Genomic DNA, 25,748 nt, shown 5'->3' with positions numbered 1-25,748 from the left:
CACGCACTAACGGGATTGGGTGGTCAGTCTCCACCATTCTCTTGGTACATCTTGTCGTTATTCATGATGTCAAGCACAGGTCTGCAAGGTCCAGACTCGCTATTTTACCAACCGTCATTATTCCGGGAATACTATTACGTGCGGCGTCAACAACAGACAAGCAAACGAATAAACAAACAAACAAACAATAAGTCAAGGCACGACCACCCTGGATCCACTTGCACAAAGACATTCAGAACTGTAGCTCTAAGAAACTGAGCCCTACAATAACTTAATCATGTCACCATGTAAAACCCCACTAGTACACTCACCTAATCACGTTTAACTGAGGCGTATCATACCATGGGGGCGGTGGGGTAGCCAAGTGGTTAAAGCGTTGGCTCGACACGCCGAAGACCCGGGTTCGATTCCCCACATGGGTACTATGTGTGAAGCCCATTTCTGGTGTCCCCCGCCGTGATGTTGCTGGAATATTGCTAAAAGCGGCGTAAAACCAAACCTCAGTCAGTCAGTCAGTGAGTCAGTATCATACCATTATTTTTTTGTTTTCTTGTTTTACGCCGCACTCAGCAATACTAACAGCTATATGGCGGCGGTCTGTAAGTAATCGAGTCTGGATCAGACAATCCAGTGATCAACAGCACGAGCTTCGATCTTCGCAATTAGGAAACGATGACATTTGTGTCAACCTAGTCAGCGAGCCAGACCACCCAATCCCGTTAGTCGCCTCTTACGACAAGCATGGATTGCTGAAGATCAATTCTAACCCGGATCTTCACGGGTGGGATCATACCATGAAGACAAAGGGAATAATTACATATACTGGAAGAGGTATACAGTCTTCACTAGTCTCTAATATTTACACCATGTCCATTATGTACCAAGTAACTTAAGCTGGCAGCAGAATGCATCATACATATAATTATAGTGGTAGATTTTGACTTGAGTGAGTGAGATTAGTTTTACGCCGCTTTTAGCAACATTCCAGCAATAGCACAGTGGAGTACACCAGAAATGGGCTTCACATTCATTGTACCCATTTGGGAAGATTTTGACCTGAACAAAACTTACAATATAGATCACTTTACCATAATACATACAATGTAGATCCATATATTAATAGTAATTGGTGTATTCAAACAAAGGCCACAGGCCCATTATACAGTTACATGAGTCATATCTATACATGAAAGTGGAAAATCTGGAGCGCCATAGCACTGTACAAGATACATAATTCAATAAACATACACTTAATGGGTTGTACAATGTTTTGTTAAGGTAATTGTTACGTTGTTTGAATGCAAGGAACAAAACTTCGCTTCAAACGATTTAAAATACCTGAATCGTGTGATTATTGCAAAGTAATACCAGTTTATCATAAGAAGGATGACCTGTAATTGCAATCAGAACTCAGTGCAAAATTGCATGTCATTGAGGATTATAGTGAAAAGGACTTGACTCCACAAAAGGTTCTTAAGAACTGCTATTACGGGTAATTCTGACACAGTTCACATTTTGTTACGAGGGAGGGAGGAGCAGAGAAATGGACACAGGAAGTGCGAGAAAGGATGGACTGAGTCTGAGATTCGTTTTACGCCGCTTTTAGTAAATATTCCAACCATAATATCACGACATGGGGGACACCAGAAATGGAGCTTAACATACATTGCCCATGTGGCGAAGGGTAATCGAAGGATCCTCGGCGTGACGAGCCAACGCTTTTAACCATCACTAGGTGTCATCACCGCCTCCTTCTTTGGAAGAAAGGATGGAGACGGCACAGTGCAGAAGAATGAAATCAATAACTTGGTGTGCACTTGTGCTCCTGTACATCAGTCCGTTTCTGTGGCATCCTGTGGGTATCTGCGTTGTTGCGTGTTATATGCGTGTTATTTGTGTATGCGTGTGAATCGTGTATCAATGTGTTGAGCTGTGGCGTTACACAATTCCCTCAAAGTAATAAAATTACATTGCCAACACTCACTCGCATGTGTTTTTGTAATTTCTGAAGCATACGTCACGAGCAGCAGGGTAAGAAACCTTGCCAAATTTCTCACTAGACCACAGTACCAGTGAGTGGACAATAATAATTAGTAGTCCTGTCTGTACTCCACTGGTTCAAAATAATATTCGTAGATTTACTTAACTATCAAATTCACTGGCCACCAGGACCACTGCAAACTTATCATTTAGTGGTCCTGATGAATTTTTACTAGCCAGGGACCACAGGACCAGCGTAAATTTCGCATACTGCCATCATCATTTCTTCATCAATCAATTCGTCATCAATATCAGTCACCACTTTTTAACCATGTATAGAGAGTTCATCCATACAACACCATTACATTAACAATAAATTTAAAATGGAAATTTGAATTCAATATCCTATATTCTATCTTATTGTATATTCTACTGAATAAAGTTCAATGCATTATTTCATGCCATTACCTAATGCTTCAAGGTAGTAACAGTGGTTAACCCTATAATGGAGGGCCTGAACACATGTAATATATATCGTAGAATCATTTCTATCTCCTATTGTGATATAACTGCATTATTTGAGCGTTGTGCCATCAGTTTAATGCAAAAGATAACATCATGATTTGTTGTGTTTTCCTTAAATCACTACTCAAATTGAACTGAGATTAAGAAACATTAATAACAGACTGATTTGGGGCTGAAGTAATTTTTTAAATTGTGACGATCAAAATGTCAAATACGATTAACTAAAACACCCCAAAACAAACATAGGCAATAGCAACACTGGATAGTAACACTTCAAAACGATTTTTCAAAGGGTATGCTAGGCTAACAACTAGTGCCGGAAAACAAATTGAATTATATTTTTTTAGAAACTGTGGCGTTGGGGGTGGGCTAGTGGTTAAAGCGCTCGCTCCTCACGCTGAAGTCCCGGGTTCGATTCCCCACATTGACACAGTGTGCCAATTTCTGGTGTGCCCCGTCGTGATATTGCCATACTCAGTCAGTCAGTTTGTAAAAACTACATAGTTATAAATTTTAAAAATCACACACACATTTTAATCATAAGATATGTCCGACGTCACAGGACCCGTGAAGGTCCGGGTTAGAATGAACCTTCAGTAACCCATGCTTGTAAGAGGCGACTAACGGATCAAGTGGTCAGGCTTGCTGGCTTGGTCCCCAAGTCAGATGTTGTTGCAATTGCGCAGGTCGATGTTCATGCTGTTGATCACTGATTTTCTCAGTTGAGAGTCGATTATTTTCATGACCGCCGCAATATAAGCTGGAATATTGCTGAGTGCGGCGTAAAAAACTCACTCACACACTCGACGTCACAGGTCTGCAACTTAGTTTCACTTATTTCGCTTTCATTTTTGATCTATAAAATTTTATGTGTTTATTTTGTATAACCAATGAGACAAAATCACCACAATAGCAGCAGAAAGATACATAATTTTGTCGGGCAATTTATCCCTCGTTCAGTCATTTGAAATCAATCAATCAATTCTTATCCAGCGAACCCTACACTGCTCTTCCTCTTGAAGGTAAAATTATTCAAAGCTCCTCGCATAGATAGGGGACTCGCTTACCAACAATTTCTCCTGAAACGCCATGCCGAGAGCTTAAGAAAGCGTCTGTGTGTCGTTTACCCGCCATTGTTAATGTTTATACGGACTGTGTAATCCATTCAATCATGAAGCTAGTAAGGTATGTTATCACCCGAATATTCTCAATATCGATACAGGAATAGTCAATCATATTATTATTTGCATCATTTCTTGTGTTGGAAACGATATATTGCGGACATTTATGGATAGACCGAAGCCGGCTTCCATGTCAACATTGTTTTACTCGCTTTTCAAACTGATATTCGGATACTGGTTCGAATTGGTGACAAAAAAGTTGAACCTGTGAATGTGTGTATTATATTCTGCTATTAGATGGTTTCTGGTTGTAGTTCCTTATTTCACTGATGTGAACGAGACGATCGTTATTTATGTTAAGAACAAAATTCATCCAGCACCGACAAAGATATATATCTAAGGCAACCGATTGAGGCCTTGGTTGAATTTGCAGCGATTACTGCAGCCAGGAGCACAACGACGTGTACATCTTTACTACATGACAATTTTATTTTACAGATTACGATATTACATTAAACAACATTCAGCTTTGACATTCAGTTTGACGTAGATGTGTGTGAATCAGTGTAACTATTTGAATCTTGACTATTGTATATAAGGGATCGATGATTTCTTTTTCAGATTCTTGATGAAGCTGAGTCACGAGACGGTGACAGTCGAGCTGAAGAATGGTACACAAGTGCATGGAACAATCACAGGTGAATTGTGCTTCTATGTTCACATTTATTTGTGGCTTGTGAGTTATTTTAGTCATACTTTTGCAGAAACCCTTTGAAGTCCTGATCCCTTTACGGAGATCCTTACACTGTCCGAAGGTATGCCACCCTTTGATATACCTTAGGGTTGTGGATGTATGCTCCCCTTTAGTGTAGGTGCCTCGACAGGCTAGGCAAAGAAAACGATCCTATAGGGTTAGGTTATACCCCACTCTTGTTTGAGAAGGTATTTTGGAAAAACATTGTTTCTGGATCCAAATAAGACATTCATTTGTACCCATACCATATGAAAAGACCCTCAAACATGTTCACATGTGCACATACAAAACATGCCATGGAAATGCATGAACTGTGAAAAGTCAAACAAATTTGATGGGCCTGTACTTATAGATAACCACTTCTAATTCTTTTGGTATCTGCCCACTAGGCAAGATGTCGCGAGTGCTGTCTTTTATAGATTCTTATATCGGTGAAATAACTTTAAAATTGCTAGTGTACTCTGGTACAGTGGCACATGTGTAAAATCACTTGCCCTGATAATTTTCCACTATACGGACATTTTTCTTGTTGATTCTTTTAAATAAACAACATCAAGAATATCAAGACACGGTACAATGTTTAACCAAATTTAATGTCTCAGAAAAAACAGTGGAATGGGTAATTTCCACCTGTGTGACATCATATCATAATAAATGAAGGGCAGCATAAAAGTATCTTGACTTACTTTTGGTGAATTTGTTCATTATTTTGTATCTCTTAACATGTCATAGATAATTTATGCATGGTGCATTTGTTTGCAAAAAGTGAATAAATGAAAAATACGGAGGTGAATAGGAAGTGTTTATCTCAAATTTGGACGTGTATAAAAATAATATGGTGTCTTGATTTGCAGGTGTTGATGTTAGCATGAACACACATTTAAAGGCTGTCAAAATGACAGTGAAGAACAAGGACCCAGTACAGATCGACTCTCTCAGTATCCATTGGCAACAACATCCGTTACTTCATCCTCCCTGACAGTTTGCCTCTTGACACACTCCTTATAGATGACACACCCAAGGCCAGAATCAACAAGAAGAGAGGCAGCAAAGGTAGGCATAGCATCCCAGTCATGCTAATGCAACTACAAATGATAATAATATAATGATCCATGAAGATTTGAATTAGAATTTGTCTTCAGCAACCTGTGCTTATCGTATGGGGTGACTAATGGTAATGGGATTAGGTGGTCAGACTCACTTTGACTTGGTTGACACATCGCCATATTCCAAGTTGTATAGATTGATGCTCATGATGTTGATCACTGGCTTTGTTTGATCATCAGACTCGATTATTTACAGACCACCACCATGTAGCTTGAATATTGCTTAGTGTGGTGTTAAACAAACAAACAAAATTATAATAATGTGCTTATTCACTGTGCCAAATGCACACAAATAAAGTGCTTCATTTTATCCTGGTCAGTGGATCCCGTGCAGTAGATTTCATTCTCAGATCGTGGGAGGATGCTACCCAAGCTAGTGTGGAAGATTAACATGGTAATATCTGTAACAAAACACCTACATGATGTACACAGGACCGTGTGACATCACCGCAGCATTGGTCTTGAGCAACCCAGCCTTGTAGGGAGAGAACTTCCAAACTTGGTTTACTTGGTGATCATGTCATTGCATCCCAGATGTGGATATCAATGCCGCCATCTTATTCACTGGATTGTTTTGTCCGGACTGGATTATTTACAAGTCACTGTCCTAGGGGGATTAATTCTGTATTCTGTGTTCAACTACAAACAAAAATGCCATTGTTTTTTTATGACTTGGGATGTTGTTCATGACATCAATCACGTTTGTGTGCTTTACACACACACAGGTCACTGTCATTGGCTGGAATATTGCTCAGTTATATACATCAACTAATAGATCACTACTTGTGATTTATTGCCAGACTTGATTTATTATCCCCACCATGAAGGGACAGGATATAGGTTATAGACAGGGAAACTCCATTTCAGGACATTCGAAAGCGGAAAATGTTAGAATTTGTTACAGAGTTATGGCCCTTGTTATGCCTTGTTGTTCCAATGGGAACAGATTTTCTCAGCAACTGCTATAGAAGGGAAAGCAAATTTGGTATGTGTTTTCAGGACATGAATGTCGTGGTGGAGTTTAAAAACAGGAACCGTGGGGGATATTGATGTGCAAGTCTTTTTGTTAACTTTACTTTCTACTTTCCAGCTTCTATGGGTCGAGGCGGCCGGGGTCGTGGGCGTGGACGAGGTGGACGTGGAAGAGGGAGAGGAGGGCCACCCCGAGGGAGACGTTGAGTGTGATGTGTATATCTGCCGGTGTAGATGTGGTTGTCATGCCACATGTGTTGTATATAGACTTGGAGGAGAAAGTGAGCGAGAGGATGAGTCTCTGGACCTTGTCACATGGATCAGTGAAGGACATCATAAATCAATCATGAGCATTGACTTTGATCATTTCTTTTATTTTCATCACTGACATTTTATGTACAAGAAAAAAAATAAAGTCTTTTATGTATGATATGAGTATATGTTTTGAAAGAATTGAAGGTGTTAACTGCACAAGAAGATGTATGGTGGTCTTGTTTAAACATCCATTCTCATCACAAGTGTTTTTTTATATCAGAAGAAGTAAATGAGTTTAGTTGTACGCCACTTTTAGCGATATTCCAACGATATCACGGAGGGGGACACCAGAAATGGGCTTCACACATTGTAGCCATGTGGGAAATCGAACCCAGACGTGACAGAATGTTTAACCAAAGTGGTCAACCCAGTGAGCAAGCTGATGGGTGAGGATTCATCTGTGGGGTGACTCAATGCCTTGTACATAAACATCATCTAAACATACATATAGTATAACCAGAAATTATTGAGAATTTTAAGAATATGTTAAATTGGATTTCTAGTATAAACAACCTTGACCAGCTATCAAGTGCTTGGTTTCATTCAAGAGAGACAACTCCGTTAATCCTTTTTCATTAGTTTGTGAAGATTTGATTTTAGAGTATTATAACAAGGACATCAGATCAGCTAAAGTGATTTCAAGTAGAACAGGCATCCCTTTGTCCACTGTTTATCGTGTTTTGAAAAATATTGCAAATGGATATGGCACTGAGCACCAGGGAGGCACAGGTAGGCCCAGAAAATTGACTGTCGGTGACAGGAGGCAGCTTGGTATTCTTGTTTCTAAAAACAAACGGCGGAGTTTAGAAAACTTAAGTCTGGATATGATTGATAGAGGAACTGTGGCTGTCTGTAAGGAGACAATTAGAACTGAGCTGCATGCAATGGGTTGGCAGAAAAGTCGAATTCCATCACCGATCATGAAACCTGAACAAAAGGAGCGAAGGTTGAACTGGTGCTTACAGCATAGAAATTTTAACTGGGACAATGTGATTTTCTCAGATGAAAGTTCTGTGTGGCTGGTTCCTAATACACTAAAATACTGGACCAAACAAACTGAAAAACCTTTGTATCAGCGCCCAAAGTACAGTCCGAGTGTAACGTGTGGGGTGGCATATCTGTGTTAGGGGCAACACCCCTCTGTATTTGAAGGGAATATGAACAGTGAGTGGTACACAGATATTCTCGAGGGACATTTACTTCCATCTGCTCACATGTCTTTGGAAATTTTTGGATTTTCAAGCAGGACAATGACCCAAAACATCGTTCAAAGCATTCACAGGCCTGGTTTCGGACCCAAAATATGACATTATTGGATTGGCCAAGCTATAGCCCTGACCTAAATCCAATAGAAAATGTTTGGGGACGTATGAAGGAAAGTGTCAATAAGAAACATCTGACAAATATTGCTGAAATGAAAGAAGAGGTGGTCCAATAGTGGGACAGCATGGACCACGACTTTCTAACTTCTTTGATCAGTAGTATGCCCCGCCGCATTGAAGCCTGCATTGCTGCCCATGGTGACTTGACAAAATACTAACTGTTCACCTGTCTTTGAATCTGGAGTTATGTTCTGCTAACATTCACATTTAATATGGGAGTAATGAGTGAAAAAAAATAAATTACAATCTTAAATTCTCAATAATTTCTGGTTGTACTGTATGATTTTATTGTTTGTTTATAACAGCATGTTACATTTTCTGTAGTGGGGTGATTCCCAGGAGCTTGATGCCATTAGAGAGTGTCTGGCGGCTGCAGCTAAACAGGGCGAGTCGTGCCTGCAATATATCAGGACAAATAGGTTAAAATTCATGGTTTTCTTCACAAGAATCAGACTGAGGTCTGTAGATTTACAGTCACAGCCTGACGCATAGTTTACAAGGGCACTTAAGTTGGGTTTAACATGTTAAATAGAATGGGAGACTTGTCATACACAAAACATTGAAAAACATAAGCCCCCTTTAAGGTTTGGCAACACACCACTAAAGAAGTTTAGCGTAAGTCATGCTATATGTATAGGAGAAACCACGACTACAAGGGTTTACTAGAGATTGTGAACCCTGAGAGGAGGGATGTTCTAGTTCTAGTTACTGAAAGATTTGTGCAATGATTAGTACAAGTCTGTAATGTGAGCACAAGATGCTGGTTTGTCGGATCTCGTGAAAGGACATTGTGTAATTGGGACCAGTTCTTCGTCCATGCAGAAATCTTGTGAATGTGATCCATTTTGCCTTGTTTCCTTTAAGAAGCCTCCAAATAACAGATTCTAGCAAGAGTGAAATAGAGCAATACTGTTAGTATTTTTCAGACATTGACACTGTTCCCACCTGTGCAGTGGCATCGTCTTGACCTTTGACTGGTAGGTGCTTGTACGCTGCGTTGATCATGTGCCTGAAGAATGCAAAGCAAGAACAGTTTGGCCTTCTGTCACAAAGCATGTTAATGCACTCCTACAAAGAACACAAATCCCAGTTCCAAGTTACCTATTTCAGTGAAACAATTAACATAGGAATGAAGCCAAATGGCAATGTAACATCTTTATTCAAACATATGGCTAGTTCATCTTGGCATAAAGGGATGTAACTCTGTACAGCCCAAGATTACAGGGAAAAATGTCTCTTTATGTGAATATAATATGCATAGTTGCCTTAGATTTTAGGTAGCTTTGTTGAACAATTACAGGGAACAGATTTCGCTTTCAGAGAAAATTATGAGCATGTTGCCTAAAATTTTATACAGCTTTGCAGTACAGTTATACACTGGGTGAACAAAAATATTTTAAGCTTCACTACCTACCCTAATCTGAAGAGGTGCTGGACAATATGGTACGGTTCAAGACTTAGGAGTGATTCTTGGACAACATCAGGATAACTGAAACATGCAGAACACAAATGTAACAAACAAATTACTTGTAACACAGAAATGGACCTTACACTAACCTTTGATATCGATTTCATTAATGTGTTGATCTTTAACAGGAATGACAATATTGAATAATGAATAATGTTTAACATTTTTCTATTTCTCTCTTTTCTCTTTCTACAAATATCAATTACAAATATCTCTGCATGTAAATCTGTAGGGAAGGGTGATCTAAGTTGTGATAACCTGCATCCAATGAGTGTGTGAAATGTTTCTAAATTTTGCTAGCCAGTCGGGCTGGCTATGCCAGAAAGTTACTAGCCCACAAGATAATTCACTAGCCTGAAATTTGAATGTAGAAACTAAGCTGAATATTACACAAAGGTAAGCTGCTAATATGACGAACATTTCTATCAGGCCATCATCTTGCACGATTTAAAAGTGTATTATAACTTAACAAGTTGGAGAGAGTGATATATTTACAAAATGACCCCATGAAAATGCACTAGCCAATCGGGCCAGTGACAGATTTACTGGCCTGACTGGATTTTTACTAGCCACAGGCTAGCGGGCCAATGGCTATTTTGCACATTGCTTCCAATCCTTTCGTGGGAATGAAATATGTTTAAACTAAAATATACAATCATAAATTCTGTAAATTTCAACACAAACAGTGCCAACTATGAAAAGCGGAAATCAGTTAAAGTGAGAGCTGTGGAACTGATGCACCTTCAGCAGTTGGGACAACCTGTTACTGACCTGGCTAGATGCAGGATGAGTCGACACGCAGCGTCTTCACTCAGCTGTTGACCATCACCGACATCAGCATCAACGTCACTGAACGATCTCTGTATGCTGACACACAAATTGAAACAAGGGTAAATATTGTAACACATGTTATATTTGGGATTACACTTTAAAAATACTGTACAGATTCTAGTACTCTTGTAAGGTTGAGTCCCATCTAGGATTTGAACCCACACTCAGAGTCAGGCACCTAATTGCCAGCATACACAGTCAGCCATCTAACACAGTCAGCCATCTAGCACAGTCAGCCATCTAGCACACTCAGCCATCTAGCACACTCAGCCATCTAGCAAGCCATCTAGCACAGTCAGCCATCTAACACAGTCAGCCATCTAGCACAGTCAGCCATCTTAGCGCACAGTCAGCCATCTAGCAGCACACCTCAGCCATCTAGCACACTCAGCCATCTAACACAGTCAGCCATCTAACACAGTCAGCCATCTAACACAGTCAGCCATCTAGCACACTCAGCCATCTATCACAGTCAGCCATCTAGCACACTCAGCCATCTAGCACAGTCAGCCATCTAGCACACTCAGCCACAGTCAGCCATCTAGCACACTCAGCCATCTAGCACACTCAGCCATCTAGCACACTCAGCCACAGTCAGCCATCTAGCACAGTCTGCCATCTAGCACACTCAGCCATCTAGCACACTCAGCCATCTAGCACAGTCAGCCATCTAGCACACTCAGCCATCTAGCACACTCAGCCATCTAGCACAGTCAGCCATCTAGCAAGCCATCTAGCACAGTCAGCCATCTAACACAGTCAGCCATCTAGCACAGTCAGCCATCTAGCACACTCAGCCATCTAGCACAGTCAGCCATCTAACACAGTCAGCCATCTAGCACAGTCAGCCATCTTAGCGCCTAACACAGTCAGCCATCTAGCACAGTCAGCCATCTAGCACACTCAGCCATCTAGCACAGTCAGCCATCTAGCACACAGTCAGCCATCTAGCACACTCAGCCATCTAGCACACCTCAGCCATCTAGCACACCTCAGCCATCTAGCACACTCCAGCCATCTAGCACAGTCAGCCATCTAGCACAGTCTGCCATCTAGCACACTCAGGCCATCTAGCACACTCAGCCATCTAGCACACTCAGCCATCTAGCACAGTCAGCCATCTAGCACAGTCAGCCATCTAGCACACTCAGCCATCTAGCACACTCAGCCATCTAGCACAGTCAGCCATCTAACACAGTCAGCCATCTAGCACAGTCAGCCATCTAGCACAGTCAGCCATCTAGCACAGTCAGCCATCTAGCACACTCAGCCATCTAGCACACTCAGCCATCTAGCAAGCCATCTAGCACAGTCAGCCATCTAACACAGTCAGCCATCTAGCACAGTCAGCCATCTAGCACACTCAGCCATCTAGCACACTCAGCCATCTAGCACACTCAGCCATCTAACACAGTCAGCCATCTAACACAGTCAGCCATCTAACACAGTCAGCCATCTAGCACACTCAGCCATCTAGCACAGTCAGCCATCTAGCACACTCAGCCATCTAGCACAGTCAGCCATCTAGCACACTCAGCCATCTAGCACAGTCAGCCATCTAGCACACTCAGCCATCTAGCACACTCAGCCATCTAGCACACTCAGCCACAGTCAGCCATCTAGCACAGTCTGCCATCTAGCACAGTCTGCCATCTAGCACACTCAGCCATCTAGCACACTCAGCCATCTAGCACAGTCAGCCATCTAACACACTCAGCCATCTAGCACACTTCAGCCATCTAGCAGCCATCTAGCACAGTCTAGCCATCTAACACAGTCAGCCATCTAGCACAGTCAGCCATCTAGCACCTCAGCCATCTAGCACATCTAGCACACAGTCAGCCATCTAACACAGTCAACCATAACACAGTCAGCACACTCAGCCATCTAGCACACTCAGCCATCCTAGCACAGTCAGCCATCTAGCACAGTCAGCCATCTAGCACACTCAGCCATCTAGCACACTCAGCCATCTAGCACACTCAGCCACAGTCAGCCATCTAGCACAGTCTGCCATCTAGCACAGTCTGCCATCTAGCACACTCAGCCATCTAGCACAGTCAGCCATCTAGCACAGTCAGCCATCTAGCACACTCAGCCATCTAGCACACTCAGCCATCTAGCACAGTCAGCCATCTAGCACAGTCAGCCATCTAGCACAGTCTGCCATCTAGCACACACTCAGCCATCTAGCACACTCAGCCATCTAGCACACTCAGCCATCTAGCACAGTCAGCCATCTAGCACACTCAGCCATCTAGCACAGTCTGCCATTGCGGCTTCCACAAAAATCGAAGTCTCACAATTGGTAGTCTGGACCACATACTTTTTGTTCCTCTCTGACACGTGTATTCGTATTTCCAATTGAAATGTCCAAACTCAGCTAAAGCAATTGTTTACATTGCAGAAATCATAAACGTTTCCATTCGACATGAGATTTCAGATCACAATAACAAGCTCTGTTTCAATCACATCACGGTGGAAGGTCACAATTGTTTCAAGAGAGCTTTAAGGGATAACGGAGAGGTTGGAATATCAGCCACCGCGACCTCCACAAAAATGGAAGTAGGACAACTGGGTGTGGGTTCCAATCCTGCATGGGACTCAGCCCCCCAAAAAGTACTAGAATTTGTACTTTACTAAGGAAGTGTAATCCCAAATATAACATATGTTACATTTGACCACTTTCTAAATGGCATTGTGTAATCATAGCTGTCGGCCGTGGGAGCCATGCCGATTTACACTTATCAGAGGGGTACACAAAGTCCGCAGTCTCCACTACCAGTTGTCCGACTTCCATATTAGTGGGAGTTGCGGTGGCTGAGCGGGTTAGGCGGCTGATTTTGTGTGCTGGCGATTTGGTACCAGACTCTGAGGGTGTGGGTTCGAATCCCGGATGGGACTCAACCCCTCCAAAAGTACTAGAATTTGTACTTTACTAAGGAAGTGTAATCCCAAATATAACATATGTTAGAGTAGAATTACTCTGCAGTGTTAAAAAAACATAAACTCCTGCATTCCATTGCAGAAAGACACTTGAGTTTGACTCAACCACAAGACTACCCTGTTGGGCTACAAAGCCATAAAGAAGCCATCTACAAAGCCATGTAGAAGCCATCTACAAAGCCATGAAGATTCCTTTGTTCACAGACCTGCACAATCTGGCATGGCAATATTGCAGAAAGACGCCCGAGTCCGACTTAAAGTTGAGCATGCGCTCCCAGCTGAACTTGTAGTTGCTGGTCCTTCTCTCCTTCAGGTCCTGGACGATGATGGAGGAGATCCCCAGAGCATCTGCGACCTGCTCCAAATCAATGTCCTCCCGAGTTGCTGGAACACACATGTAAGGAATATTGATGCTGAAACTTGAACAAATTATACGTGAAGATAGTTAGGACTAATTTTCCAATATTGTACCAATATTGTGGAAAGGTGAGGTGAATCTTGTTGTTAAGTCATGTTCAAGATTATTGCCCTTTAAGAGATTGCAATTAGCATGCAAGTGTAATCATCTTCTTGTGTCAGTCCTAATTAATGCTGGAATCATAGTGCCTGTCCATCAAGATAGCATGATACAGTTTAAAATGGATATCTATAAATGAGCCAGTAGTTTTCTCTGTCACTCACCAGGCAGGGTAACATCAAGTACAATCTTTTATTGCTTTTGGTATGACATGGCAAAGGTATCGAACCACTGATCTCCAGACTGACTCTACACCCACCTGACCAATGAAGTCAACTATTGTGGCAAGGAGAACATGAACATGGCACAGTGCCATTTGTCGTCTATACAACTCAACATTCTCTTAGGATGTTATGACATAAGCCAACAACAGCTTTTGGTGTACAATGGATATTCCTATCAAACTTTGGGTAGTGTTTTTCAGATTTGATCACATCAGATCCTTATACATCTAAGGGATGCAACTCTCATCAGTAAATTAGGATGCCTCATACAGCTTGAGTGAGTGAGTGAGCGAGTTTTACGCTGCTTTTAGCAATATTGCAGCAATATCACGGTGGGGGACACCAGAAATTTTGTATTATGCAGTAATGTAAATGAAATACACCTACAAATTCCTTTTAAATGACACCAAGACCATTGCCCGGAGTCACACACTCATATTGAGTGAATTGTCAACATAATTTTTCAGGGGTATAGTCTGGGATATAAACTGGGCTAGCCTATAGTTTACCCCGGGGTATAATCTGGTGGGGGGTTATTCTGGGCTGCTACACCGGGTCTTCGGCGTAACCAGCAGACGCTGTAACCACTAGGCTACCCCACCGCCCCCATGCAGCTTGAACATCATTTTATTGTACCTACTGTCTTTGTCCATCAGCGTTTGCCTCATCCGACCCTGTGCCTCATCTAGGAGGTCACGCAGGAACACGACCTCCCCACGACAAGTACTCATCCCTTCCACACGACCAAACGGGATATGGAAGTGTGGCTGCTGGCTCCAGTTGTGTCCCAGGAGGTCAAGGACACTCTGGAGCTGCAGGAAGTGGTTTCTCTGGCTGTGGTCCACCTGCAAGTCATGATCCAGTTAACTGATATTGATGGATCTGTTTTCAAGATGGATGCAATGATGAAAATGTTCATAAATGATTTTTATTAACCACTGTGAACTGTGATATTACTAATTCTCGGGAAAAAAATATTTTGTTGTAGTTTTTTAAAGGCAACATTTTTTCAGAATTTTGTGCCAGTAAAACTTGATAAAAAATATCTTGAACATCGTAAAACTTGGAACAGAATTGTGAAACCTAATTCGAGACTACCGTATTTTACCGTCTACCCCATGGATAAGACGACCCCCAAACTGCAAATAATACAATGCCCAGCAAAAACAACTTAGAACTTAAAAGGTAAATAATCTTGTCTAGTGATGTTTACTTGCAAATTTGACGTCTCTACTGACAAAGTCGTCTTCTGTTGTTTGTTCACGCGAAGTAATACGATGTTGTTTTCTTACCCCTGGAAAAAAGTTTGACGAAAGAGTAACCCATGGATAAGATGACCCCTTCTACAGACTGCTTTTTTTGGTCCTCAAAATTTGGCTTATAGACGGTAATATACGGTATGTTTAGATGTTTGAGTTCTGTGAATTGTGTTATTACTAATATTTGGGGAGAAATGAATTTTGTTGTTGTATTTTGGCAGGGTGTCATTACAGAATTTTGTGCCAGTAAAAAAGATCGAGCATCTTAAAACTTTGATCAGAACTGTGAAACCCATTTTGGGACTATGTTCAGATGTTTGATTTCTGAGCGAAAACAACACGGAATGTGGCAGACACAATGTACCTATCCATTTTATGGTGTTGCATGACTTACCACATAGTGCATCCTGTCAAACTTGTACTTGTTGAACCTGTCAACTGCCGCAGCTATATCCCTGTACACATTTAAGCATAGTTGACAGATCAGACAGATGATACCACAGCTGACATTGGATAGATGATATCACAGCTGACGTTGGATAGATGATATCACAGCTGACATTAGACATATGATATCACAGCTCACAAGAGGTCAATAATATCACAGTTGACATGAGACATATGATATCACAGTTGACATGAGTGAGTGAGTGAGTTTAGTTTTACGCCGCACTCAGCAATATTCCGGCGGTCTGTAAATAATCGGTTCTGGACCAGACAATCCAGGGATCAACAGCATGAACATCAATCTATGCAATTGGGAACCGATGACATGTGTCAACCAAGTCAGTGAGCCTGCCTACCCGATCCAGTTAGTCGCCTCTGACGACAAGCATGGGTTACTGAAGATCAATTCTAACCCAGATCTTCATGGGTACAGTTGACATGAGACACATGATATCACAGCTCGCAAGAGGTCAATAATATCACAGTTGACATGAGACACATATCACAGCTCGCAAGAGGTCAATAATATCACAGTTGACATGAGACACATGATATCACAGCTCGCAAGAGGTCAATAATATCACAGTTGACATGAGACACATGATATCACAGCTTGCAAGAGGTCAATAATATCACAGTTGACATGAGACACATGATATCACAGCTCGCAAGAGGTCAAAAATATCACAGTTGACATGAGACACATGATATCACAGCTCGCAAGAGGTCAATAATATCACAGTTGACATGAGACAGATGATATCACAGCTCGCAAGAGGTCAATAATATCACAGTTGACATGAGACACATGATATCACAGCTCGCAAGAGGTCAATAATATCACAGTTGACATGAGACACATGATACCACAGCAGGCATAAGAGGTCAATAATATCACAGTTGACATGAGACAGATGATATCACAGCTCGCACGAAGAGGTCAATAATATCACAGGTGACATGAGACACATGATATCACAGCTGGCATGAGAGGTCAATAATATCACAGTTGACATGAGGCACATGATATCACAGCTACGCAAGAGGTCAATAATATCACAGTTGACATGAGACACATGATATCACAGCTATAAATAAGAGGTCAATAATATCACAGTTGACATGAGACACATGATACCTACAGCTTGGCAAGAGGTCAATAATATCACAGTTGACATGAGACAGATGATATCATGGCAGTTCATAAAGAGGTCAGATAATATCACAGTTGACATGAAACACATGATATCAATGGCAGGCAAGAGGTCAATATATATCACAGTTGACATGAGACACATGATATCACAGCATCGATAATATAAGAGGTCAGAAAATATCACAGTTGACATGAGACACATGATATAACAGCTTCATAAATAAGAGGTCAATAATATCACAGTTGACATGAGACACATGATATCACAGCTAGCAAGAGGTCAATAATATCACAGTTGACATGAGACACATGATACCACAGCTCGCAAGAGGTCAATAATATCACAGTTGACATGAGACAGATGATATCACAGCTCGCAAGAGGTCAAAAATATCACAGTTGACATGAGACAGACGTTATCAGAGCTGACATGAGAATTGATATCACAGTTGACATGAGACAGAAATGGGCTTCACACATTGTGCCCATGTGGGAAATCAAACCCTGGTCTTCAGCATGACGAGCAAATGCTTTAACCACTAGGCTACCCCTCTAACACTTGACATGGGATAGATAATATCACAGCTGACATGAGACAGATGATATCACAGCTTGCAAGAGGCAGATAATATCACAGCTGATATTACAGTTGACATATAGATGACATTTCATAAAACAGACAGATGATATCACAGTTGACTTCAGACTGATGATATCAGACAGATGATATCACAGAAAAGAAGCTTAAGATAACAAAACTCAGAATGAGAAACAAGATATATATTTTGACCAACCAAACTGAATGTACATCATCTACAGACACAACATTTGGTCTGCGAGATGAAGAAACTCACTTACCTGGACAGATAGAGGCTGCTGCCATCACTCTTGACGAGTTTCACCTTCTCCATCTCCTCGTTCTTCGCTGTGGGTATATCCACATAGCCAACCCCAGAATCGCTGAAATAGTATCCAGTTGAATAATTTAACAGCAACTAACATCTGATATTTATTGTAAGTTAATCAAATCTGGAAAACCATTGGATGTATAATGAATAACGATTGCTTCTCAATTCTGAAATATTAATGAAGGACACTACTAATTATATTTGAGACCTCAACATATCCTGTTGAATCAGAAGACTAAACTGAAATTTTAGTCAGATAGACGTTTCAGTTAGTATGAAGAAGGGAAATGTGCCTTCATACTGCAAGAAGTTTCACTTCGTATTTCACTAAGATCAAACTAGGAGAGAGTGTAATGACTGGACTGGATGACTATTCTTAACATTGTGTCATTTAAATCCGACTGAAAACAAGGCCATGGTGACCTGATTCCAGTGTATATATATAATAACAGAATGAGATATTACTGATTGTATTACCAAGGAAGGGCATGTTATCAGTATTTCAGTGGGTACTTCTATCATCTAGTGAGGCACTTACTCTGTATGTAATGTGCCAGCATCAGTGAGACGATTCATCAGGGACTTGGTGGCCTCGTCGTACATGGACTCAGTGTGGGTTTCACTGAATCGTATCCCAAGCCTCTGTCAAGGTCAACAGAGAATTATCAGGGTCAAGTCCCGAAATTCTACCTTCATCCTGACACATTATGTATTCTATGAATGACCTAAGTGAGTTCAGAGATAATGGACCAAATATATGCGTCGTTTACATCACGTTTAGTTTGATTATATTTTAAGCCTTTGAGGAAGTGATATTCTTTGGAATAAGAAGGGAGATACCTCCATCATGGTTTAACATACAGACCACTAGAAAATAGGGTCAGAACATGGCTTTACAAAGGCAAATGTGGCAATGACCTGATATATCTTGTTGTATTCTGCCAGACTGATCTGTCGAAACTGCTTCCACATGTCGACCACATCTGCATCACCTGTAACACAGCGTACAACAACATAGTAATACTTCTCGCAATTCCTTTCACCTAGTGTATGCGTAAGCAATCTCCTTAATCTGTAGCAAGCATTAAGATCTTACTTTAGATTGAGATTGAGGCTCCTGACGCTACATTATTAATCCTCACTGCTAATTATATACTGCTCAAAAGAAGTTAAGAACATCCGACACTTTGATATAGAAAATCTGTCATGACACCTGGCTCTAGTTTATATGTATCAATTCCTCATTTTTTGATGTGACGATACCTGTCGGATTAACCTTAGTCATATAAGAAATCAGGTGTTCTTTAATTCTTTTTGTGCATTATATTTTCACTTAATCATATCGAATTTGTTTCAAAATAGTGTAACAATCTGCCCGAAATCGTAACAGACTCTATCACTGTAAGATATAATGAGACTCTGAAAGTGCATAATGAAATATGGAGAGGTGTATCACCTGTCTCTAGGCGAGAGAATGTTTCCAGGGCCTCTCCATATGTGACTCTCTGACCCTTCGCTGCCTCTGTTTGAACATCATTGATTTATCTGGACGTATACCTGAAATAAACACACAGACTTCCTGTAATAGTCTAAATATATTTACTCTCTTTGTTGTTTAAAATGTTGCACTCTGCAATATTCCAGCTGTGTGGAGCTTAATAGTGCAGTGGTAAGGCGTTTGCCTATCACGCTGAAGGCCCGGGTTTGATGCCCGGTGGAGGCACCTAGGTTTGGGTCCCGAGGTGGACACATTTGCGTAGTATCCTTGGACAAGATTCTTAGATCCACATTGTCTCAGTTCACCCAGCTGTAAAATGGGTACCCGTGAGGATGTGCTGGCAATGTGAGTGTTTAGTTCATTGTGCCTAACAGGCAGCATGGCTGTATGCTCCCCAGGGAGTTGAAAGAATATCGGAAAGTATGATTGTGTCGTATGACCGGGGATAGTAATGTACGTAGCACTGTGAGCAGGCAATGTGCCTGAATATGAGCCCCATATAAGCGGACTATTACTATTACTTTTTTACTATGGCGGCGGTCTATAAATAATTGAATCTGGACCAGACATCAGAGGGATTAACAGGCTAAACATCGATCTATGAAATAGGGATACAATGACAGGCATCAACCAAATCAGCAAGCCTCATCCTATTAGAAGCCTATTATGACGAGCATGGGTTGCTGAAGACCATTTCTAACATCATAGGCCTCTTTCACCTGGATATGATCCCGTCAACAGTTGTGCTGAAAGGTTCATTGTCAGCACTGGTACTACAGATATGTACCCCAGGTATACAGAAATGTACCCTAAACAAACTCAAAATACAGAAACGTACCCGGTACCCTACATAGCGGACGAGCCCATATTCCGCAACACCCCCCCAAAATACTGCATTTAGTAGCTCCGGTTCAATTGTTTGAGAGGGGTCTTGTGCAGCATGAAATATTCGTTACTGTGCATGCTCATTTCTTATATAACGCAAACATATCTAATCTAATACAACAGTATGACAGTTACCATCAAGAAAACGACACACTGAGGAATGGAATCGTCCTAGGGTACGTTTCTGTATTATGATTTTGGCTAGGGTACATTTCTGTATACAGAAACGTACCTGGGGTACACATCTGTAGTACCTGTGCTGACAACGACCCCTTCAATAACAGCTGTGTGCCATCCCTTATAAAACAATTACATCACCCTCTTTGTAAATGACTGTCACTGGTGTTTCAGCAACAGCATTAACATTGTATGTGAGTGAGTGAGTTTAGTTTTACGCCGCACTCAGCAATATTCGAGCTATATGGTGGCGGTCTGTAAATAATCGAGTCTGGACCAGACAATCGAGTGATCAACATCAAGAACATCGATCTGAGCAATTGGGAACCGATGACATCTGTCAACCAAGTCAGCGAGCCTGACCACCCGATCCCGTTAGTCGCCTCTTACGATAAGCATAGTCGCCTTCTGTGACAAGCATGGGTTGCCGAAGACCTATTCTACCCCGGATCTTAACGGGTCTAACATTGTATGTGCCGAACACAAACTCTCACCTCAAACAAATGAAGCAAGGGGTCAACCGACAACTTGTGCGTATCTCCGTATCTATGGTAACCAGTCAACAATAGGCCTGTCAGAAGAAATCAACAGATATGTTTTGAGGAGTATTTGCTTTATTGGTGTATAAAACATAAAAACCAGAACACCAACATCCATAACAGCAAAAATAAGTGACAATCAATTTGTATAAATAATTTAGTCAACATCAGAAACTTCACAAATTGTTCATTTTATAAATTAATCAAATGTACCTTATCTTTATGATAATGATGATTTTTATAGAGAAGAATGTACAATGAATGTCCCCCAATTTATGTTCAAAGTAAGAGAACAACCCCCACCCCGCATGTCATGTACAAAATGAATGACCCTCCACACCCTTCCTGTAATTTTTAAACATACTTTTAAAATATTTTTATGTACAAAATTGCTGACCCCCACTAGTTTATGTGTACCAACTAGATGACCCCCCTACCTCACCAGAACAAAATTGGTGACAGCTCCCTTAAAATCATCTTCACCTCCCCCAGCCATGACTTAATAATGGTACCTTACTTATTGTTTTTTAGGCATTTGTATCCTACTTGTGGACATTTGACAGTTATCATTCCTTAGATTACCATTCAAGGACATATGATTGGTTGCCATAGTTACCAAACTGAGTTCCCCAGTCCCCGAGGTAGTTGAGGCGTGTGACCTTGTGACCTACAGCTTCAAACAGGTTGGAGACAAAGTTTCCTATAATGGTGGACCTCAGATGTCCTGTGTGGAACGGCTTTGCTATGTTGGGTGAACTGAAAATACACAACACTTGACCACCAAAATAGAAGAGCAATAGTCATACAGTAGAGTACAAGAATTTGCTTTACTCACAGCAAATGTGGAGAATCAAACCCAGGACAGTCATGAACAAAGAGCAAACACTTAAACTACTGGGCTACCCAACTTTCATAATTATCAAATGGCGAGATCTCAAAGATTTTATCAATATTCAAGCAATATCACAGCGGGGGACATCAGAAATGGGCTTCACACATTGTACCCATGTGGGGAATCGCAAAGATTTAATGTCCTCTGCAGTTGCTAAAAACTTTTAAAACAATAGTGGATTCCAGTATGTAAAACGAAAGGCAAAATACACAAAAGCTACTGAAAGAAACACTTCAATGTGTGATGATCTGAGTTCTTCAACGAGACTCACCTGTACTCAACAACCACATGCTGTCCTGAGATTGAGCTGTGACCATCATCAGGTTTGTAACCAAACAGCTCTTTCTGATGCTGAATTGTCCTGAGGATGTGCTGAAACATTGGCCAGCAAGTCTTTGATACCCAGGTCAAGATTATCTCGTAAAGATGCTGTCTGTAGGAGTGTTTTGATATGATTCGGAGGTGGAATAGATATGATTTCTATGTGGTGGTATGTTAGTGAATACATCATACTCTGCAGCAGTGATGACTTAGTATTAATGCTACAATATAATTTACATATCACATGACCAGACATTTAATTGGCCTTGAAAAAGAGTGAGAAAAATTAAATCTGAAATCAGAACAGCCCGGCCTAACAATTATATGCCACAATAATTATATGTACAGTCAGGCCGCGTTAATCCGAACACTTCCGTTTTTCATCAAAAACGTTTGGGTAGTGAAACATATGGACTACTGAAACTAACCATTATGCACCACTACAGTAGAGTTACTTCCCTTTGACTTACCGAGACAAGAACATAAGAATGTATACATGTATCAAATGATGTATTACAGTTTGTATACATAACAACTCCGATATTAATATAACAACATCTCCAACACGCTCGAAATAGTTTATCATTGAGTCTATATAAGCTCTCATTTGGTTGACAGTAGGGGAAATGAACTTTCATGTTGGTCAATTTGACATTGGCATACCTGTGACAGGCAGGGTTGTCACAAAGTAAGATCATGTGTCGTGTCGACCACATGATCGCATCTGTCTGTCAAAAGATCTCAGCCAATCACAAAACATGTCTGATGTCATCCACTCTTTGTTTTTTAACCGATAGTGAACATAAATTTCTGGGTTAAATCCTATTCCAAAACATCTGGGACGTCTGGATTTGGCGATGACAAACGGCTTAATTTTGATGGTGCCAATTGAGACCTATTAATTGATTTAAATCACAAACTAACAACATATTCAACTCAGACTGACTGACTGAGTTTTGGTTTTACGCCGCTTTTAGCAATATTCCAGCAACATCACGGTGGGGGACACCAGAAATGGGCTTCACACATTGTACCCATGTGGGGATTCGAACCCGGGTCTTCGGCATGACGAGACAACGCTTTAACCACTAGGCTACCCCACCGCCCCTGTTCAACTCAGAAGTGTCACCTCACTTACCAATTACCATTGAAGTTTACCGATGAAGATCAGCGCTAATCAATGGTGCTCACGAGGTAAGGGGATTATCCGAACTTTTTTCATGTACCGCCGGATTAATGAAGCAAAACTAAGTGTAATTAGTGTAATCCGTTACTGCTAATTAATGTCCGGATCCGGTGAGTGATCAATGAATCAACAGTTAATGAGTTTACATAGTAAACATGATTTGTTACAGCTAGCTACAGTTCTGATATCGCGGGAATCGGATTATCGGGGTTGGAACTAACGCGGCCTGACTGTATATGCCACTATAATTGCCACATCGAGGATTATGACAATGTATCTTTACCCATCAAAGAGACTGTATTGCTAAAAGTGACAGCATCACCAGATCTCCACTGGGCTTTCATGTGTGCACACGGAGCCACAAAACCAATTCAAACTTAAATATGCAAATGGAAATAGTCGAAATTCTTATATATATTTTTCAAATTTTTCCATTCTTATGGCCCCTTGATCTGTAAACCAAGCTAAAAGTAAAAGACTAATGTAAAGTCTGTTGCAGAAAACAAAATGACTATACTGTGACCAGTGACTAATACATTCTCTCTCTGATGCTGTTTACCTGGTTAAACTTATGATTCTTGACTTTGATGTACAAGTTTCTCCTGTCTGCCGTCACGGCTTCAATGTCTGTGTGTGCATCCTGTAATCAAAACATGGATGAAAACTAGGGCAAACCTCAGTATAAACGTATTAAAGATATTTTCTTTGGCAAGGTTTCTTTAATTTCATAATTGTTTGATAAAAAATATGCTCCAGAAATTACCTTAAAAAGTTATTATGTCATGAAGACCTAATACAACAACAACACTGTCATTTTCCTTTAATCCCTACATTAAATTCTCTATTACAGCACGATTTGACTCACCCTATGTAGTTCTGCTTTAATGCTCTCTGCATCCAGCTGACTTCCACTGTCACCTGCCCTGACTGACACCTGCAGCTGGGGATCACTACGCCTGCACAACACAGTAAAATTCGACCACATGTACAACACAGTAGGATCATTACACCTGCAGCTGGGGATCACTACTCCTGTATAACATAGTAAGATCAGTACACCTGCATGACATGGGAAAGTAAGATCAGTGCACCTGCAGCTTGGGATCACTACTGTACACCTTCACAACATAGAAAGCAAGAACAGTATACCTGCAGCTAGGGATGAACTGTTGTATATATATATTTCAAAATACGTATCTTAGAAGGTGGTTTTCAAAGGTATAAAAAAGGCTTAAGATGACAACCTTTAATACTAAACAGAAGATTATAAGGATTATCTTAATCGTAGTACATGGCTGTGAGGCTGCCTTGTGTCAATTGTTGTCACACCTTGTCAACTGTGAGGATGATCATATATATTTCAACATTTTATATAAGCTCTCTCAAACCATGCAGACTAGGTACCGATATTTCTTGGTAGCATGAGACAGCTTGATGATTTGACGGGCATCTCTCAGCAGGTCAGCTTGTCCGGCACCTTTGTTGTTGAGGGTCTGGGCAATCTGATATCACAACATGATCAACAAATGAGACACTCTTCTGACCATAATTATAATGCCTAAAATAACCCGTATTATTTCATTAATAAGTGGCTTTTTGGACGTTTGAATCCCTTCTGAACTTAGTTTTTTCACCTGACCGAAGACATTTCCTGCATCTGCCTCCACATCAAATTATTGTGTTTCATGCTTCACCTGGACAAGGTCCTCTATCTGAAAGTTTGTCTTTGAAAGTGTACAAACCTATATGCCTCGGGGTAGACAGAGTTGGTGGAATAGTGTTGTTTTATGCCACAGTTAACAGCATATATTACATAATAAAGACTGGATTCGTTGTCAGCTTATGATGACACGTTATGAGCTATATTACTGAATCAGACCGGCATGTCCTTTGCTGGGAGGGCGGTGGGGTAGCCTAGTGGTTAAAGCGTTGGCTCGTCACGCCGAAGACCTGGGTTCGAATCCCCACATAGGTACAATGTGTGAAGCCCATTTCTGGTGTACCCCGCCGTGATATTGCTGGAATATTGCTAAAAGTGGCGTAAAACCAAACTCAGTCAGTCAGTCCTTTGCTGGGATCGAATGGGTCGGTACAATGAATCATTATCCACCCGTTGTAGCTTTGGTAGATTGGAAAACAGCTCATTTACCTTTTTAATGACATAGTTCCGATAGTACGCGGCCATATCTGCTATGTTATAAGAACATAAAGCTCGTTACGGTTGCCAGACACTGGTTTCACCGAATCATGTCCATGTACGAAATGTCACATTGAGAATCATGGAAGCTGACATATTGGTTAACGGGAGATAACTCATACTAACAAGTCATTCGCATACC

At 41.0% G+C, this 25,748-nt stretch overlaps 2 protein-coding genes across 2 annotated transcripts; one reads left to right on the top strand and one right to left on the bottom strand.

Moving 5' to 3' along the window:
- The first annotated feature begins 3,531 nt into the window (after positions 1-3,531).
- On the top strand, positions 3,532-6,888 carry LOC124290162 (small nuclear ribonucleoprotein Sm D1-like). Its single transcript, XM_046726858.1, is given in 5 exon segments — positions 3,532-3,690; positions 4,248-4,324; positions 5,235-5,326; positions 5,328-5,433; positions 6,577-6,888. Coding segments are annotated over 5 exon segments (378 nt in total). The 5' UTR covers positions 3,532-3,676; the 3' UTR covers positions 6,666-6,888.
- A 34-nt stretch (positions 6,889-6,922) lies between these two features.
- Positions 6,923-25,706, bottom strand: LOC124290163 (probable arginine--tRNA ligase, mitochondrial). The gene is given in 20 exon segments (XM_046726859.1): positions 6,923-7,222; positions 8,437-8,551; positions 9,101-9,164; positions 9,570-9,644; positions 10,395-10,490; positions 13,607-13,784; positions 14,782-14,986; positions 15,795-15,855; positions 17,862-17,963; positions 18,450-18,553; positions 18,830-18,903; positions 19,368-19,451; positions 19,453-19,468; positions 20,966-21,042; positions 21,627-21,766; positions 22,174-22,274; positions 23,969-24,049; positions 24,275-24,365; positions 24,814-24,911; positions 25,559-25,706. Coding segments are annotated over 19 exon segments (1,770 nt in total). The 5' UTR covers positions 25,595-25,706; the 3' UTR covers positions 6,923-7,222; positions 8,437-8,464.
- Between the last annotated feature and the right edge of the window lie 42 nt (positions 25,707-25,748).

The sequence above is a fragment of the Haliotis rubra genome, unplaced genomic scaffold, assembly GCF_003918875.1.
Source record: "Haliotis rubra isolate DU_JTF1 unplaced genomic scaffold, ASM391887v1 Scf459, whole genome shotgun sequence".
Taxonomy (NCBI): domain Eukaryota; kingdom Metazoa; phylum Mollusca; class Gastropoda; order Lepetellida; family Haliotidae; genus Haliotis; species Haliotis rubra.
This window is presented reverse-complemented; position numbering and strand designations above follow the sequence as displayed.